This window comes from Salvelinus alpinus, chromosome 2 (assembly GCF_045679555.1).
Source record: "Salvelinus alpinus chromosome 2, SLU_Salpinus.1, whole genome shotgun sequence".
Classification (NCBI taxonomy): domain Eukaryota; kingdom Metazoa; phylum Chordata; class Actinopteri; order Salmoniformes; family Salmonidae; genus Salvelinus; species Salvelinus alpinus.
This window is the reverse complement of record NC_092087.1, coordinates 85,915,817-85,936,221: the sequence shown is the minus strand read 5'-3', so window position 1 is coordinate 85,936,221 and position 20,405 is coordinate 85,915,817. Positions and strand designations below refer to the sequence as shown.

Genomic DNA, 20,405 nt, shown 5'->3' with positions numbered 1-20,405 from the left:
AAATTGACTTTTTGCAGATAAAAGTCCATCTCATTTTCAACTCTAGAAATATTTACAGGCCTTCTGATGGTTTTGTCACAAATAAATGTTGCGTTATATAGTGAATGTTATTGGCATGTGCTTTCCAGCCAACAGCTTGCAGAGACAGTGCAGGTGTAGCCTACATGATGAGATTATTATGGACAAAGTGTAAGATTAATTTATTTGTCAAACTGCAGCCAAGCATCAATCATCATGTCACCAGAATAAGACCCTCAATATTTATTGAAAGGAGCATCAAGCTCATCACTGTGCACTTTCCCCCCCCTGTGAAGTTCATCATGACTTATTTCATCTGTAGCCTAATAAACTGCATGCTTTCCCATGATGTTGTGCCATTTTTTATCCAACGCACTTTATTCGCATAAAAAAGGTTGGATGGAAGCCGGGTTCATGTCAATGTCACGTTCTGACCTTAGTTCCTTTTTTATGTCTCTATTTTAGTTTGGCCAGGGCGTGAGTTGGGGTGGGCGTTCTATGTTTTGTTCTTTGTGTTTATATTTCTATGTGTTTGGCCTGGTATGGATCTCAATCAGAGGCAGCTGTCTATCGTTGTCTCTGATTGAGAGCCATACTTAGGTAGCCTGTTTTCCCACTATGATTTGTGGGTAGTTGTTTTGTGTCTTTGTATTAGTTACCAGACGGAACTGTTTCGGTTGTGTCTTTGTTTGTTTATTTTGTATTTAAGTGTTCAGTACATTTTAATAAAATGACGAACACTTACCACGCTGCACATTGGTCCGATCCTTCCTACTCCTCCTCAGACGAAGAGGAATGCCGTGACAGAACCACCCACCACCAAAGGACCAAGCAGCGTGGGAAAATGGACTCCTGGACATGGGAGGACATTTTGGACGGCAAGGGAACCTGGGCACAGCCAGGGGAGTATCGCCGTCCGAAAGAGGAGCTGGAGGCAGCTAGAGCGGATCGGCGACACTACGAGGAATTGGCGCGAGGTAACGGGCACGAGAGGCAGCCCCATAATTTTTTGGGGGGGAGGGCACACGGGGAGATTGGCGGACTCAGGTAGGAGACCTGAGCCAACTCCTCGTGCTTACCGTGGCGAGCGTCGTACTGGTCAGGCACCGTGCTATGCGGTGGAGCGCACGTTGTTTCCAGTACGTGTGCATAGCCCGGTGCGATACATCGCAGCTCCTCGAATCGGCCGGGCTAGAGTGGGCATCGAGCCAGGAGGGATGATACCGGCTCAGCGCATCTGGTCTCCAGTGCGTCTCCTCGGCCCGGGTTATCCTGCGCCAGCTTTGCGCAATGTGTCTCCAGTACGTCTGCGCAGCCCAGTGCGTCCTGTGCCTGCGCCCCGCATGTGCAGGGCCAAAGTCACCATAAAGCCAGGACGGGTTGTGCAGGCTTTTTTCTCGAGACCTCCAGTGCGCCTCCACGGTCCAGTGTATCCGGTGCCTCGGCCAAGGACAAGGCCTCCTGCATGTCTCCCCAGCCTGGTGAGTCCTGTGCCTTCTCCCAGAGCCAGGCCTCCTGTGTGTCTCTCCATTCCAGTGATGATCCATGGCACGAAGCCTCCAGTGATAATCCATGGCACGAAGCCTCCAGTTATGATCCATGGCAAGAAGCCTCCAGTGGTTATCCATGGCACGAAGCCTCCAGTGATGATCCATGGCAAGAAGCCTCCAGTGGTGATCCATGGCACGAAGTCTCCAGTGATGATCCATGGCACGAAGCCTCCATCGATGATCCATGGCACGAAGCCTCCTGTGATGATCCATGGCACGAAGCCTCCAGTGATGATCCATGGCACGAAGCCTCCAGTGATGATCCATGGCACGAAGCCTCCTGTGATGATCAATGGCACAAAGCCTACAGTGATGATCCATGGCACGAAGCCTCCTGTGATGATCCATGGCACGAAGCCTCCAGTGATGATCCATGGCAAGAAGCCTCCAGTGATGACCCATGGCACGAAGCCTCCAGTGATGATCCATGGCACGAAGCCTCCAGTGATGATCCATGGCACGAAGCCTCCTGTGATGATCCATGGCACGAAGCCTCCTGTGATGATCCATGGCAAGAAGCCTCCAGTGATGATCCATGGCACGAAGCCTCCTGTGATGATCCATGGCAAGAAGCCTCCTGTGATGATCCATGGCACGAAGTCTCCTGTGATGATCCATGGCACGAAGCCTCCTGTGATGATCCATGGCCCGAAGCCTCCAGTGATGATCCATGGCACGAAACCTCCAGTGAGGAGTTATGGCATGGAGCCTCCAGCGTCGCCCTCTAGTCCGGAGCCTCCTGCGATGCCCTCTAGTCTGGAGCAGCCAGAGTCTCCCTCCTGTCCGGAGCAGCCAGAGTCTCCCTCCTGTCCGGGGCCCACTGCGAGGGTCCCCAGTCTGGGGTCGGCGGTAAGGGTCCCCGGTCCAGAGGCGAGACTAAGGTGGAGCGGGGTCCGCGTCCCGCGTCCCGCACCAGAGCCGCCACAGCAATGAAATGCCCACCCAGACCCTCCACTATAGGTTCAGGTTTTGCGGCCGGAGACCGCACCTTTGGGGGGGGGGGGGGGTACTGTTGCTATCTGACCGTAGAGATCCTTTTTATGTCTCTATTTTGGTTGGTCAGGGCATTCTATGTCTGGTGTTCTATGTTGTCCTTGTTTTGTATTTCTATGTGTTTGGCAAGGTATGGTTCCCAATAAGAGGCAGCTGTCTATCGTTGTCTGTGATTGAGAATCATACTTAGGTAGCCTGTTCCCACCTGTGTTTGTGGGTGGTTGTTTTCTGTTTTGTGTGTTCACCTTACAGGACTGTTCGTTTGTCGTTTTTGTTGTTACATCAAGTGTCGTATTTTATTAACTTCTCTAGGATATTAGCGTCCCACTTGGCCAAAATCCAGAAAAAATGTAGCGCGCCAAAATCAAATATATTACTATAAAAATCAATCTTTCATGAAATCACTCATGAAAGACACCAAAATAAAGCTACACGTGTTGTAAATCCAGCCAACATTTCTGATTTCAAAAAGGATTTACGGGGAAAGCACACCAAACAATTATGTTAGCTCAGTACATAGCCACAGAAAAACACAGCCATTTTCCCAGCAAAAGATAGTAATCGCAAAAAGCAGAAATAGAGATCAAATTAATCACTAACCTTTGATAATCTTCATCAGCTGACACTCATAAGACATCATGTTACACAATACATTTATGTTTTGTTCAATAATGTGCATATTTATATCCACAAATCTCGGTTTACATTGGCGCCATGTTCAGAAATGCCTCCAAAATATCCGGAGTAATTACAGAGAGCCACGTCAAATAACAGAAATACTCATCATAAACTTTGATGAAAGATACATGTTTACATATAATTAAAGATACACTTGTTCTTAATGCAACCGCTGTGTCAGATTTAAAAAAAAACTTTAAGTAAAAAGCACACCGTGCAATATTCTGAGACGGCGCTCAGATTTAACAACATTTCTCCGCCATGTTGGAGTGAACAGAAATACGAAATTACATCATAAATATTCCCTTACCTTTGATTATCTTCATCATAATGCAGTGTCATGAATCCTAGTTCCACAATAAATCGTTGTTTTGTTCGATAATATCCATTACTTGTGTCCAATTAGTTACTTTTGCTAGCATGTGTAGTACACGTGTCCAAACGCTCGCGCAGATGCAGGCAAACGCCGGACGAAAACTTCAAAAGGTTATATTACAAGTCGAATAAACTGGTCAAACTTAGTAGAGAATCAATCTTCAGGAGGTTGTTATCATATATATCCAATAACGTTCCAACCGGAGCATTCTTATCAGTCTCTATAAGTAATGGAACGCATGGCGATATCATAAGGAAAGCGCGTGAGCAAGAACTGGCAATCTGCCAGACCAATGACTGAAACACCTCCCTTCCGGCCCCACATCACAATAGAGGCTTCATTCCACGTTCTACAGACTGTTGACATCTAGTGGAAGGCGTAGGAAGTGCAAACAGATCCATATCTTACAGGGAATTGAATAGGCGATGAGTTGAACGATGACCATTTTCAGAATTCTCACTTCCTGTTTGGATTTTTTCTCAGGTGTTTGCCTGCCATATGAGTTCTGTTATACTCACAGAAATCATTCAAACAGTTTTAGAAACTTCAGAGTGTTTTATATCCAATAGTAATAATAATATGCATATATTAGTATCTAGGACAGGGTAGGAGGCAGTTCACTATGGGCACGCAATCCATCCAAAAGTGAAAATGCTGCCCCCTATATCAAAGAAGTTAAAGGTAATATGAACACTTACCACGCTGCACCTTGGTCCTCTTCTCCTTCTCCCGAACACGGTCGTTACAGTCAAGCCATTTTGAGGATTCTGGAATTACATTTTGGACAAACGTGCGCATGACTAAAGGAGACGTTTGAAGTTGCCTAATCAGATTAAAACATTGTGACTGGTTGTGTTAATGCCACATATAAAAGGTAATACATTTTAAATGATTATTTAGGCTATATTGAAGCGTTACGTCTAATATACAAGAGGAATAGCTGGCTCGGGATTGGAGAGGAGGCAGATCCTGTTAAGCTTTCCTGAATAACTGGGCCTGCCGGGAGAATATATGGCCACAATATTATAGGAGGACTTGGGAGAATGATGCTCTGAAACAGACAGGGGATCTCAGTATCAGAACTACAGCCACACTGGCCTGATACTGTGCCTTTCTAGACCTTAAACTGTCGTAGACCCACAACTGATCCAAATGGAAGGAAACATTCAAATCACAGGGCTTTTGCGCCGTTATTCATAACATTTCACTGCAGTCTAGAGTAGAATTTTGTACTCACTTAATTAAAAACAATATTGCAACTATTCATTGCATTGTTGTGTTGTAGTCTAGTCTAGGTAGGATCATTGTATTGTCCCGAAACAAGATCATTAGGGGGGCTTTTTAAACTGTGTGTCTCATGTTCCTTCTCGCGCAATGATGCACCTGGTCTCTCTGCTGCCTATCAGCTATTCCTATTTGTTCTTGTGAATTCATATTGAAAATGTGTGCAGCTTTGAACGATTTTATTTGTGGTATTATTGCTAATTAGCCTGCAACAGATCTGGACTAACAATCCACATTCCACTATTGTCACTATGAATAGTGAACAGAGGGCAGGATAGACAGTTAGACTGGTAGACTATACTGACCTGTGGTAGGTAGACTATACTGACCTGTGATAGGTAGAGTATACTGACCTATGGTAGGTAGACTATACTGACCTGTGGTAGGTAGACTATACTGACCTGTGGTAGGTAGACTATACTGACCTGTGGTAGGTAGACTATACTGACCTGTGGTAGGTAGACTATATTGACCTGTGGTAGGTAGACTATATTGACCTGTGGTAGGTAGACTATACTGACCTGTGGTAGGTAGACTATACTGACCTGTGGTAGGTAGACTATACTGACCTGTGGTAGGTAGACTATACTGACCTGTGATAGGTAGAGTATACTGACCTGTGGTAGGTAGACTATACTGACATGTGGTAGGTAGACTATACTGACCTGTGGTAGGTAGACTATACTGACCTGTGGTAGGTAGACTATATTGACCTGTGGTAGGTAGACTATATTGACCTGTGGTAAGTAGACTATACTGACCTGTGGTAGGTAGACTATACTGACCTGTGGTAGGTAGACTATACTGACCTGTGGTAGGTAGACTATACTGACCTATGGTAGGTAGACTATACTGACCTGTGGTAGGTAGACTATACTGACCTGTGGTAGGTAGACTATACTGACATGTGGTAGGTAGACTATACTGACCTGTGGTAGGTAGACTATACTGACCTGTGGAAGGTAGACTATAGTGACCTGTGGTAAGTAGACTATACTGACCTGTGGTAGGTAGACTATACTAACCTGTGGTAGATAGACTATACTGACCTGTGGTAGGTAGACTATATTGACCTGTGGTAGATAGACTATATTGACCTGTGGTAGGTAGACTATACTGACCTGTGGTAGGTAGACTATACTGACCTGTGGTAGGTAGACTATACTGACCTGTGGTAGGTAGACTATACTGACCTGTGATAGGTAGACTATACTGACCTGTGGTAGGTAGACTATACTGACCTGTGGTAGGTAGACTATATTGACCTGTGGTAGGTAGACTATACTGACCTGTGATAGGTAGACTATACTGACCTGTGGTAGGTAGACAATACTGACATGTGGTAGGTAGACTATACTGACCTGTGGTAGGTAGACTATACTGACCTGTGGTAGGTAGACTATACTGACCTGTGGTAGGTAGACTATACTGGCCTGTGGTAGGTAGACTATACTGACCTGTGGTAGGTAGACTATACTGACCTGTGGAAGGTAGACTATACTGACCTGTGGTAGGTTGACAATACTGACCTGTGGTAAGTAGACTATACTGACCTGTGGTAGGTAGACTATACTGACCTGTGGTAGGTAGACTATATTGACCTGTGGTAGGTAGACTATACTGACCTGTGGTAGGTAGAATATACTGACCTGTGGTAGGTAGACTATACTGACCGGTGGTAGGTAGACTATGCTGACCGGTGGTAGGTAGACAATACTGACCGGTGGTAGGTAGACTATACTGACCTGTGGTAGGTAGACTATACTGACCTGTGGTAGGTAGACTATACTGACCTGTGGTAGGTAGACTATACTGACCTGTGGTAGGTAGACTATACTGACCTGTGGTAGGTAGACTATACTGACCTGTGGTAGGTAGACTATACTGACCTGTGGTAGGTAGACTATACTAACCTGTGGTAGGTAGACTATACTGACCTGTGGTAGGTAGACTATACTGACCTGTGGTAGGTAGACTATACTGACCTGTGGTAGGTAGACTATACTGACCTGTGGTAGGTAGACTATACTGACCTGTGGTAGGTAGACTATACTGACCTGTGGTAGGTAGACTATATTGACCTGTGGTAGGTAGACTATATTGACCTGTGGAAGGTAGACTATACTGACCTGTGGTAGGTAGACTATACTGACCTGTGGTAGGTAGACTATACTGACCTGTGGTAGGTAGACTATATTGACCTGTGGTATAGTAAAAGTTACCGTGTGTAAAAGCGTAGTGCATAATGGAAGTACCAAAACACCTTGATATAGTGGAGGCCATGCAAGAAGATGAGGACATTTAGCTAGCATGGAAGAAATTAGAGTAAAACCTGCAAAATACCGAATGTAAACCAGAGAAACAACACACTACCCTCCCCTGTGGCCAATAAAAAAACACAAAACCCTCCCTAAAGCAATAACAAAAAGTTTGACAACCCTCCCCTATTTTGGGGCCCCTCAGTATATTGCGGTCTGTAGGATCACATTAGTGAAGGAAATGAAGAAATGTATTAAAATGTTGGAAATTAACGCTGGAATTAAACTATTAACTATGCAAATGAGTGAAAGCAGTGTGCATTAAGAAAATAGAAGCCTGGCTCAAATATAAGCCTGTCTGTAATAAAGTGCCTGTTGTTTCTAAGTGATTTACCGGTAGGCAAATAAACACCCAGCCTAATTGAAGATTTACGGTAGGCCAGGCTTCACAGGCTATAGTAGCATGGCACACCTTGATCTGTTGTCTCTCGATCTGTCCCTTAGTCTGGCTTAATTCTGACACCATTGTGTTGCGTGACTGTTTCAGTGGTACTGGGTCAGGATGGCTGGAGTGTGACTTACACCACTCAGAGTATCTGTACCTTGAAGGGGTCAACAGTTGACCTGTCCTGCTCTTACACATATCCCAGTGGTACAGACACAACAACCTTCTGGTTCACTGAATTGGGGACTGGTAAAGAACCTGAAGATCTAGGTCAGGACCCAGAGTATGCAGGTCGTCTGGAGTATCATGGAGACAAGAAGAATGGTCACACACTGAGAATCACAGACCTGAGAGAGAGTGACTCTGCTGAGTACAAGTTCAGATTACTAACAGATCAGACCGGAGGGAAATATATGGGCAGTCCTGGAGTCACTCTGTCTGTCACAGGTACAGTTACATTCAAAGCTAAACTGTTGAATTCCATTTAGTTCAGGAACATTGTCTTGGTTTGTATTTATGTCTGTATAACATAGGATTTCTTCCATCTTTGTATTAGAGTGATAAGTCAGTGATAAAGGGATTTACAGTGATATTGTTATTCTACAGGTCTTCAGGTGAAGGTGACTGGTGAGACACTGACCTGCAGAACCACCTGTACTCTGACTGGTAACCCCACTTACATTTGGTACAAGAACGGACACAAAGTAAAGGAGGACACTTCCAGCCTGTACTCAGACTCCGTTAGTGATGCAGACAGTTACTCCTGTGCTGTAAAAGGCCACGAGGATCTCCTCTCTCATGCAGTGTGTGAGTGTGGACTTTTTAATACAAATTTCTTATGAATACAATGTTGTTTAAAGTTGTGATACTGAATATTGATCATTAGTCTATTCAACATGTTGTTTTTTACTTTTACAACATCAGTGTGTAGTAGTAGATATTGTAATTGAAGATGTAAAGATTTATAAAAGGTGTTCTATTGTCTTCTTGTCTTTCAGGTAAGAAGTGTTGGAGTGTGACTTACACCCATCAGAGTATCTGTGCCTTGAAGGGGTCAACAGTGAACATATCCTGCTCTTACACATATCCCAGTAATCATGAGATCAAACAATCTTTCTGGTTTACTAAATGGTCTGGTATGGACACTGAAGATCTGAGCTCAGCGCCAGGGAATGAGGGTCATATAGAGTACCTTGGGGATAAGGAGAGTGACTGTACCCTGAGAATCACAGACCTGAAATTGAGTGACTCTGCTGGGTACAGGTTCAGATTCATAACATCTGGAGAAAAGTTTTCTGGCTCACCTGTCTCCCTGACTGTCACAGGTAATCTGTCACACATTTCACATACAGTTGAAGTCAGACGTTTACATACACCTTAGTCAAAAACATTTAAACTCAGTTTTTAACAATTCCTGACATTTAATCAGAGTAAAAATTCCCTGTTCTAGGTCAGTTAGGATCACCACTTTATTTTAAGATTGTGAAGTGTCAGAATAGTAGTAGAGAGAATGATTTATTTCAGCTTTGATTTCTTTCATCACATTCCCAGTGGGTCAGAAGTTTACATACACTCAATTAGTATTTGGTAGCATTGCCTTTAAATTGTTTAACTTGTGTCAAATGTTTTGGGTAGCTTTCCATAAGCTTCCCACAATAAGTTGGGTGAATTTTGGCCCATTCCTCCTGATAGATCTGGTGGAACTGAGTCGGGTTTGTAGGCCTCCTTGCTCGCACACGCTTTTTCAGTTCTGGCCCCACATTTTCTATGGGATTGAGGTCAGGGCTTTGTGATGTTCACTCCAATACCTTGACTTTGTTGTCCTTCAGCCATTTTGCCACAACTTTGGAAGTATGCTTGGGGTCATTGTCCATTTGGAAGACCCGTTTGCGACCAAGCTTTAACTTCCTGACTGATGTCTTGAGATGTTGCTTCAATATATCCACATAATTTTCCTGCCTCATGATGCCATCTGTTTTGTGAAGTACACCAGCCCCTCCTGCAGCAAAGCACCACCACAACATGATGCTGCCACCCCCGTGCTTCACATTTGGGATGGTGTTCTTCAGCTTGCAAGCCTCCCCCATTTCCTCCAAACATAAGATGGTCATTATGGCCAAACAGTTCTGAGCTGTATGACGGCTGCGTGGTCGCATGGTGTTTATACTTGCGTACTATTGTTTGTACAGATGAACGTGGTACCTTCAGGCGTTTGGAAATTGCTCCCAATGATGAACCAGACTTGTGGGGGTCTACAATTTTTTTTCTGAGGTCTTGGCTGATTTCTTTATATTTTTCCAAGATGTCAAGCAAAGAAGCACCGAGTTTGTAGGTAGGCCTTGAAATACATCCACATGTACACCTCCAATTGACTCAAATGATGTTAATTATTCTATCAGAAGCTTCTAAAGCCATGACATCATTTTCTGGAATTTCCAAGCTGTTTAAAGGCACAGTCAACTTAGTGTATGTAAACTTCTGACCCACTGGAATTGTGATACAGTGAATTATAAGTGAAATAATCTGTCTGTCAACAATTGTTGGAAAAATTACTTGTGTCATGCACAAAGTAGATGTCCTAACCGACTTGCCAAAACTATAGTTTGTTAACAAGAAATTTGTGGAGTGGTTGAAAAACAAGTTTTAATTATGACTCCAACCTAAGTGTATGTAAACTTTCAACTTCAACTGTAGATAACTGTAATTACCTTATTAAGGGCAGTAATACAGGCTTAGTAGTGGTATGTAACAGAAAAATAACAAATCTTGTATTTCACATCAGAGGACATACAGTTGAAGTCGGAAGTTAACATACACTTAGGTTGGACACCAACCCTGAAGAAGTTAAAACTTTCCACCTTCTCCACTACTGTCCTGTCGATGTGGATGGGGGGGTGCTCCCTCTGCTGTTTCCTGAAGTCCACGATCATCTCCTTTGTTTTGTTGACGTTGAGTGAGAAGTTATTTTCCTGACACCACACTCCGGGGGCCCTCACCTCCTCACTGTAGGCCGTCTCGTCGTTGTTGGTCATCAAGCCTACCACTGTAGTGTCGTCTGCAAACTTGATGATTGAGTTGGAACCGTGCATGGCCACGCAGTCATAGGTGAACAGGGAGTACAGGAGAGGGCAGAGAACGCACCCTTGTAGGGCCCCAGTGTTGAGGACCAGCTGGTTGGAGATATTATTTCCTATCTTCACCCCCTGGGGGCAGCCCGTCAGAAAGTCCAGGACCCAGTTGCATAGGGGACCCAGGGTCTTAACGATGAGTTTGGAGGGAACTGAGCTGTAGTCAATGAACAGCTTTCTTATGTAGGTATTCTTCTTGTACAAATGGGATAGGGCAGTGTGCAGTGTGTTTGCGATTGCATCATCAGTGGACCTATTGGGGCGGTAAGCAAATTGGAGTGGGTCTAGGTCTATCACCAAGTCAGGTGATATGATACTTGACTAGTTTCTCAAAGCACTTCATGATGACAGAAGTGAGTGCAACGGGGCAATAGTAATTTAGTTCAGTTACCTTAGCATTCTTGGGAACAGGAATAATGGTGGCCCTCTTGAAGCATGTGGGGAGAGCAGACTGGGATAGGGATTGATTGAATATGTCCGTAAACACACCAGCCAGCTGGTCTGCGCATTCTCTGATGACACGGCTAGGGATGCCATCTGGGCCGGCAGCCTTGCGAGGGTTAACACGTTTAAATGCTTTACTCACGTCAGCCACGGAGAAGGAGAGCCCACAGTCTATGGTAGCGGGCCATGTCAGTGGCACTGTACGGTCCCCAAAGCGAGCAAAGAAGTTGTTTAATTTGTCTGGGAGTAAGATATCGGTGTCTACAACGGGGCTGGTTTTCTTTTTGTAATCCGTGATTGACTGTAGACCCTGCCACATACGTCTCGTGTTTGAGCCGTTGAATTGCGACTCTACTTTGTCCTTATACCGACACTTTGCTTGTTTGATTGCCTTGCGGAGGGAATAGCTGCACTGTTTGTATTCGGTCATGTTTCCGGTCGCCTTGCCATGGTTAAAAGCGGTGGTTCGCGCTTTCAGTGTTGCAAGAATTCTGCCATCAATCCACTGTTTCTGGTAAGGAAACGTTTTAATAGTCACAGTGGGTACGACATCTCTGATGCACTTGCTAATAAACTCGCTCACCGAGTCAGCGTATACATCAATGTTATTGTCTGATGCTATCCGGAACATATCCCAGTCCACGTGATCGAAGCAATCTTGAAGCATAGAATCCGACTGGTCAGACCAGCGTTGAATAGACCTGAGTATGGGCGTTTCTGGTTTTAGTTTCTGTCTATACTCTGGGAGCAACAAAATAGAGTCATGGTCAGATTTGCCGAAGGCAGGGCGGGGGAGGGTTTTGTATGCATCACGGAAGTTAGAGTAGCAGTGATCCAGAATGCTACCAGCTCGAGTCACACAGTCGATATGCTGATAAAATTTAGGAAGGCTTGTTATGAGGTTAGCTTTGTTAAAATCCCCAGCTACAATAAATTCAGCCTTGGGATGTATGGTTTCCAGTTTGAAGTTCTTTCAGGGCCGACGAGGTATCTGCTTGGGGGGGATATACACGGCTGTGACTATAATCTAAGAGAATTCTCTTGGAAGATAATGCTGTCGGAATTTGATTTTAAGGAATTCTAGGTCAGGTGAACAGAAGGACTTGAGTTCCTGCATGTTGTTATGATTACACCACAAGTATTTAGTCATAAGGCATACACCCCCTCCCTTCTTCTTATCAGAGACATGTTTGTTTTTATCGGCGCGATGCATGAAGAAACCGGGTTTCTGTACCGACTCTGACAACGTATCCATAGTGAGCCATGTTTCCGTGAAACAGAGAATGTTACAATCTCTGATGTCTCTCTGGAAGGCAACTCGTGCCCAAATTTCGTCCACCTTGTTGTCTAGAGATTGGACATTGGCGAGTAATATGCTCGGATATGCTCGCACACGCTTTTTCAGTTCTGGCCACACATTTTCTATGGGATTGAGGTCAGGGCTTTGTGATGTTCACTCCAATACCTTGACTTTGTTGTCCTTCAGCCATTTTGCCACAACTTTGGAAGTATGCTTGGGGTCATTGTCCATTTGGAAGACCCGTTTGCGACCAAGCTTTAACTTCCTGACTGATGTCTTGAGATGTTGCTTCAATATATCCACATAATTTTCCTGCCTCATGATGCCATCTGTTTTGTGAAGTGCACCAGCCCCTCCTGCAGCAAAGCACCACCACAACATGATGCTGCCACCCCCGTGCTTCACATTTGGGATGGTGTTCTTCAGCTTGCAAGCCTCCCCCATTTCCTCCAAACATAAGATGGTCATTATGGCCAAACAGTTCTGAGCTGTATGACGGCTGCGTGGTCGCATGGTGTTTATACTTGCGTACTATTGTTTGTACAGATGAACGTGGTACCTTCAGGCGTTTGGAAATTGCTCCCAATGATGAACCAGACTTGTGGGGGTCTACAATTTTTTTTCTGCGGTCTTGGCTGATTTCTTTATATTTTTCCAAGATGTCAAGCAAAGAAGCACCGAGTTTGTAGGTAGGCCTTGAAATACATCCACATGTACACCTCCAATTGACTCAAATGATGTTAATTATTCTATCAGAAGCTTCTAAAGCCATGACATCATTTTCTGGAATTTCCAAGCTGTTTAAAGGCACAGTCAACTTAGTGTATGTAAACTTCTGACCCACTGGAATTGTGATACAGTGAATTATAAGTGAAATAATCTGTCTGTCAACAATTGTTGGAAAAATTACTTGTGTCATGCACAAAGTAGATGTCCTAACCGACTTGCCAAAACTATAGTTTGTTAACAAGAAATTTGTGGAGTGGTTGAAAAACAAGTTTTAATTATGACTCCAACCTAAGTGTATGTAAACTTTCAACTTCAACTGTAGATAACTGTAATTACCTTATTAAGGGCAGTAATACAGGCTTAGTAGTGGTATGTAACAGAAAAATAACAAATCTTGTATTTCACATCAGAGGACATACAGTTGTAGTCGGAAGTTAACATACACTTAGGTTGGACACCAACCCTGAAGAAGTTAAAACTTTCCACCTTCTCCACTACTGTCCTGTCGATGTGGATGGGGGGGTGCTCCCTCTGCTGTTTCCTGAAGTCCACGATCATCTCCTTTGTTTTGTTGACGTTGAGTGAGAAGTTATTTTCCTGACACCACACTCCAGGGGCCCTCACCTCCTCACTGTAGGCCGTCTCGTCGTTGTTGGTCATCAAGCCTACCACTGTAGTGTCGTCTGCAAACTTGATGATTGAGTTGGAACCGTGCATGGCCACGCAGTCATAGGTGAACAGGGAGTACAGGAGAGGGCAGAGAACGCACCCTTGTAGGGCCCCAGTGTTGAGGACCAGCTGGTTGGAGATATTATTTCCTATCTTCACCCCCTGGGGGCAGCCCGTCAGAAAGTCCAGGACCCAGTTGCATAGGGGACCCAGGGTCTTAACGATGAGTTTGGAGGGAACTGAGCTGTAGTCAATGAACAGCTTTCTTATGTAGGTATTCTTCTTGTACAAATGGGATAGGGCAGTGTGCAGTGTGTTTGCGATTGCATCATCAGTGGACCTATTGGGGCGGTAAGCAAATTGGAGTGGGTCTAGGTCTATCACCAAGTCAGGTGATATGATACTTGACTAGTTTCTCAAAGCACTTCATGATGACAGAAGTGAGTGCAACGGGGCAATAGTAATTTAGTTCAGTTACCTTAGCTTTCTTGGGAACAGGAATAATGGTGGCCCTCTTGAAGCATGTGGGGAGAGCAGACTGGGATAGGGATTGATTGAATATGTCCGTAAACACACCAGCCAGCTGGTCTGCGCATTCTCTGATGACACGGCTAGGGATGCCATCTGGGCCGGCAGCCTTGCGAGGGTTAACACGTTTAAATGCTTTACTCACGTCAGCCACGGAGAAGGAGAGCCCACAGTCTATGGTAGCGGGCCATGTCAGTGGCACTGTACGGTCCCCAAAGCGAGCAAAGAAGTTGTTTAATTTGTCTGGGAGTAAGATATCGGTGTCTACAACGGGGCTGGTTTTCTTTTTGTAATCCGTGATTGACTGTAGACCCTGCCACATACGTCTCGTGTTTGAGCCGTTGAATTGCGACTCTACTTTGTCCTTATACCGACACTTTGCTTGTTTGATTGCCTTGCGGAGGGAATAGCTGCACTGTTTGTATTCGGTCATGTTTCCGGTCGCCTTGCCATGGTTAAAAGCGGTGGTTCGCGCTTTCAGTGTTGCAAGAATTCTGCCATCAATCCACTGTTTCTGGTAAGGAAACGTTTTAATAGTCACAGTGGGTACGACATCTCTGATGCACTTGCTAATAAACTCGCTCACCGAGTCAGCGTATACATCAATGTTATTGTCTGATGCTATCCGGAACATATCCCAGTCCACGTGATCGAAGCAATCTTGAAGCATAGAATCCGACTGGTCAGACCAGCGTTGAATAGACCTGAGTATGGGCGTTTCTGGTTTTAGTTTCTGTCTATACTCTGGGAGCAACAAAATAGAGTCATGGTCAGATTTGCCGAAGGCAGGGCGGGGGAGGGTTTTGTATGCATCACGGAAGTTAGAGTAGCAGTGATCCAGAATGCTACCAGCTCGAATCACACAGTCGATATGCTGATAAAATTTAGGAAGGCTTGTTATGAGGTTAGCTTTGTTAAAATCCCCAGCTACAATAAATTCAGCCTTGGGATGTATGGTTTCCAGTTTGAAGTTCTTTCAGGGCCGACGAGGTATCTGCTTGGGGGGGATATACACGGCTGTGACTATAATCTAAGAGAATTCTCTTGGAAGATAATGCTGTCGGAATTTGATTTTAAGGAATTCTAGGTCAGGTGAACAGAAGGACTTGAGTTCCTGCATGTTGTTATGATTACACCACAAGTATTTAGTCATAAGGCATACACCCCCTCCCTTCTTCTTATCAGAGACATGTTTGTTTTTATCGGCGCGATGCATGAAGAAACCGGGTTTCTGTACCGACTCTGACAACGTATCCATAGTGAGCCATGTTTCCGTGAAACAGAGAATGTTACAATCTCTGATGTCTCTCTGGAAGGCAACTCGTGCCCAAATTTCGTCCACCTTGTTGTCTAGAGATTGGACATTGGCGAGTAATATGCTCGGAAGCGGTGGATGGTGTGCTCGCCTTCTGAGTCTGACCAGTAGGCCGCTCCGTCTGCCTCTCCTGCGGCGACCGCATTGTTTTGGGTAGGCCTCTGGGATAAGATCCGATGTCAGGGTGGAGTTCCGAACAAGGGATCCGCTTCGGGAAAGACGTATTCCTGGTCGTATTGTTGGTAAGTTGACGTCGCTTTTATATCCAATAGTTCTTCCTGGCAGTATGTAATAACACTTGAGATTTTCTGGGCTAACAATGTAAGAAATAATACATAAAAAAACAAAGAACTGCATCGTTTTCTAAGGACCTGAAGCGAGGTGACCATCTCTGTCGGCGCTATCTTGTGTCGACGCTTGGCATAGCTCATGGTGATCTTAGGCTTGTGTGCGGCTGCTCGGCCATGGGAACCCATTTCATGAAGCTCCCGACGAACAGTTATTGTGCTGAAGTTACTTCCAAAGGCAGTTTGGAACTTGGTAGTGAGTGTTACACCCCAGGACAGACGGTTTTAAAGTACGAAGCGCTTCAGCACTCGGCAGTCCCGTTCTGTGAGCTTGACTTGTGTGGCTTATCAATTTGCGGCTGAGCCGCTGTTGCTCCTGGATGTTTCCACTTCACAATAACAGCACTTACAGTTGACCAGGGCAGCTCTAGGAGGGCAGAAATTCGACGAACTGACTTCTTGGAAAGGTGGCATCTTATGACGGTGACACGTTGAAAGTCACTGAGCTCTTCAGTAAGGCCATTCTACTGCCAATGTTTTTCTATGAGGATTGCATGGCTGTGTGCTCGATTTTACGCACCTGCCAGAAATGGGTGTTGCTGTAATAGCTGGATCCACTAATTTGAAAGGGTGTCCACATACATTTGAATATATTGTGTATTTAGGAGGATATTAATGATTTGTTTCCTTTAACTCCAGATGTTGTGTTGGAGATGGATCCTACATCTGTGTCAGAGAGGGAGAATGTGACACTAACGTGTAAAATCACATGTACACTGGACCCCATCACAGCCTTCAGTTGGTATAAGAATGGACAGCCTATACCAAATAGCAACACCTACTCTACTGTCTCTATCCTATTCTCAGTCAGCAGTGAGGATACAGGCAGATACTCCTGTGCTGTAGAAGGCCATGAGGATCTCCCCTCTGCTGAAGAGACTCTCACCGTCAGATGTAAGTACATAGGGTTTAAATCATTAGCTTGGTATATTAACATTGTAATTATTTTGTATCTATCTCCAGTTGTATTCTTTATGAAGTAACATCATGTTGGAACCTCAGTGCATGTGCTTTACATTTTTCTCAATGTAATTATTTTAATCTATCTTGTAAAATGCGCTGATGTACTTTATTTGCTAAATCTAATGTCTTCAGAAAGCCAAGATAATATATACCATAACCAAGATGTTAATGTCTTTTTAATGGTCCTTTACCAGATGGCCCAAAGAACACCTCGGTGTCAGTCAGTCCCTCTGGTGAAATAGTGGAGGGCAGTTCAGTGACTCTGACCTGCAGCAGTGACGCCAACCCACCTGTGGACAAATACACCTGGTACAAGAACATGTCGATGAGACATTCTGGACAGAGATACACCATCCATAATATCAGCTCTGAGGACAGAGAGGGATACTACTGCGAGGCTCTGAACATTATAGGGAGAGAGACTATCCCTGTCCATATTAATGTTATATGTAAGTATGACACATTCTGTCTATTTTTGTGCTCTGTAACTTTACAGATTTCATTCTGACATCATGCATTTATAACCTCATGATACTGCAGCAGTGTTTCCTTGGTTTCCTGTGGTGGGGGTGGGGGCTGTCCTGACTGCTGGAGCTCTTCTAGTCACCATCTACTGCTATATGAAGAGGTGAGCCAGCCATTTACACATACTGTATTAGTAACATATCAACCTCCACTAGAGGTCAGTAGAGAGCAGAACTCACTCTGTTCCTCATTACAGGAGATCCACAGGAGGAAGTGATGCCACGGCAGACACACAGGTAATAATGTCAACAACCAAAGTTATTTTAATCCTAATAACATAGACAGCAAGAAAAGTAATTTACATAAAAATGTAGAGGGAGTGGTTCGTAAGGTGCTAATTCAGAGTGTCTTCTTTCAGATTAAGGGACTCCCCTGTTACACAGCCCCTCAGAAAGATGCTGAGCCCTCCGATTATGAGAACTGGAGCGAACCACCACAGAACCTGGACAGTGACACAGCCCCTCAGGTAGATGCTGAGCCCTCCGATTATGAGAACTGGAGCGAACCACCACAGAACCTGGACTGAAGAGAACCACAACAGAACCTGGACTGAAGAGAACCACCACAGAACATGACTGAAGAGAACCACCACAGAAACTGGACTGAAGAGAACCAACACAGAACCTGGACTGAAGAGAACCACCACAGAACCTGGACTGAAGAGCAACAGCATCAAACCAAAGCTAGGCCTCACAATGCTATTCTCTTACTATCATTATGCTTTCTTATCTATTAGGTTTTCCAGACAATGACCTTTAACTTTTGAGTGAATGCTGGAATTTAGATTGTTATCCTAATGATAAATACAGTATGTATATAGATGATAAACACAGTTTGTATATAGATGATAAATGGGATAGATTAGGCTTCTTCTATTTTTCTATAAGATTTTGCTATTTCCAGATTTGATTACATTTCATGTAGAAATATGTTGAACTATTCATTAGCTCTGCTCCTTCAGGTGTTTAGTAAGCCCACCGCATGCTAGGTAATGCTAGTATCAACATCCCATCCAACACAGCTGAAACTACAGTAAGACCACCACATGCTAGGTAATGGTAGTATCAACATCCCATCCAACACAGCTGAAACTACAGTAAGCCCACCACATGCTCGGTAATGCTAGTATCAACATCCCATTCAACACAGCTGAAACTATAGTAAGACCACCACATGCTAGGTAATGCTAGTATCAACATCCCATGCAACACAGCTGAAACTACAGTCAGACCACCACATGCTAGGTAATGGTAGTATCAACATCCCATCCAACACAGCTGAAACTACAGTAAGCCCACCACATGCTCGGTAATGCTAGTATCAACATCCCATTCAACACAGCTGAAACTATAGTAAGACCACCACATGCTAGGTAATGCTAGTATCAACATCCCATCCAACACAGCTGAAACTACAGTCAGACCACCACATGCTAGGTAATGGTAGTATCAACATCCCATCCAACACAGCTGAAACTATAGTAAGTAAGACCACCACATGCTAGGTAATGGTAGTATCAACATCCCATCCAACACAGCTGAAACGACAGTCAGACCACCACATGCTAGGTAATGCTAGTATCAACACCCCATCCAACACAGCTGAAACTACAGTAAGACCACCACATGCTAGGTAATGGTAGTATCAACATCCCATCCATCACAGCTGAAACTATAGTAAGACCACCACACGCTAGGTAATGCTAGTATCAACACCCCATCCAACACAGCTGAAACTATAGTAAGAACACCACATGCTCGGTAATGGTAGTATCAACATCCCATCCAACACAGCTGAAACTATAGTAAGACCACTACATGCTAGGTAATGCAAGTATCAACATGCCATTCAACCCAGCTGAAACTATAGTAATACCACCACATGCTAGGTAATGCTAGTATCAACATGCCATCCAACACAGCTGAAACTATAGTAAGTAAGACCACCACATGCTAGGTAATGGTAGTATCAACATCCCATCCAACACAGCTGAAACGACAGTAAGACCACCACATGCTAGGTAATGGTAGTATCAATATCCCATCCAACACAGCTGAAACTATAGTAAGACCATCACATGCTAGGTAATGGTAGTATCAACATCCCATTGTAAGAAATTGTAATAGATACTGGCAACTTGTTTTAACAACTTCTCAACACAAGCTATACTTGACACAACATGCACCCATCCCCCTATATACCCACACACTTCCTACCCTTATAATAACCACAGACCCACACACACTCCCCTCCCCCATGAACAGGCCCCTGCTAAAACAAACGCACATGGATTCTGTTCGAGGTTGGGACTCTAAGACAAAGAACTATGTTAAGAGCCAATGGAACATCGACATCAGGCCCGAACAGGACTACCCACGACCCAGAACGACCAATCGGAAGGCCAGACTACCAGATCAACCTACTTCATTTATTGCATATATAATCAGCACAAATTGTTTAGAGGTCTCTTTTCCGACGATTCCATACGAGTCAGACAGAACGGGGCCGTGCTGCACGATTACTAAGATATTTTTACCTGTGAATAAACTGCCTTATTATACAAATATCCACCTCGTCATATGTCTCAACTTGATCTCCTGTCTCCAGTAAACGTTTTATCAACAAAACTTGGTAGCAGAGGATGGTTATTTAAAACCTTTGAATTCGGTCCATAGAAAGTTGATCAGACAGGAGACGAGTTGGAGAAAGATTCCAGAAGGAGGGGTGACCTGTCCGCAGGAGACATCGGCGATTCAACTCACCCAGGAAACTGATCAAAGAGCTCGAAATTATAAGGTAAGCAGAGCCTGTTTAATCAAAATCTGTATATTGTATTATAGCCAATATCTAAATTG

The 20,405-nt window shown here is 44.3% G+C and overlaps 1 protein-coding gene across 1 annotated transcript; it reads left to right on the top strand.

The window, feature by feature from the left end:
- The first annotated feature begins 7,235 nt into the window (after positions 1 to 7,235).
- LOC139545201 (B-cell receptor CD22-like) lies at positions 7,236 to 18,416 on the top strand. Its single transcript, XM_071352714.1, has 8 exons — positions 7,236 to 8,049; positions 8,209 to 8,409; positions 8,601 to 8,927; positions 16,702 to 16,956; positions 17,220 to 17,474; positions 17,566 to 17,653; positions 17,747 to 17,786; positions 17,909 to 18,416. The coding sequence occupies exons 1-8, from the start codon at positions 8,016 to 8,018 to the stop codon at positions 18,074 to 18,076; spliced, it is 1,368 nt and encodes a 455-aa protein (XP_071208815.1). The 5' UTR covers positions 7,236 to 8,015; the 3' UTR covers positions 18,077 to 18,416.
- The last annotated feature ends 1,989 nt before the right edge of the window (positions 18,417 to 20,405 follow it).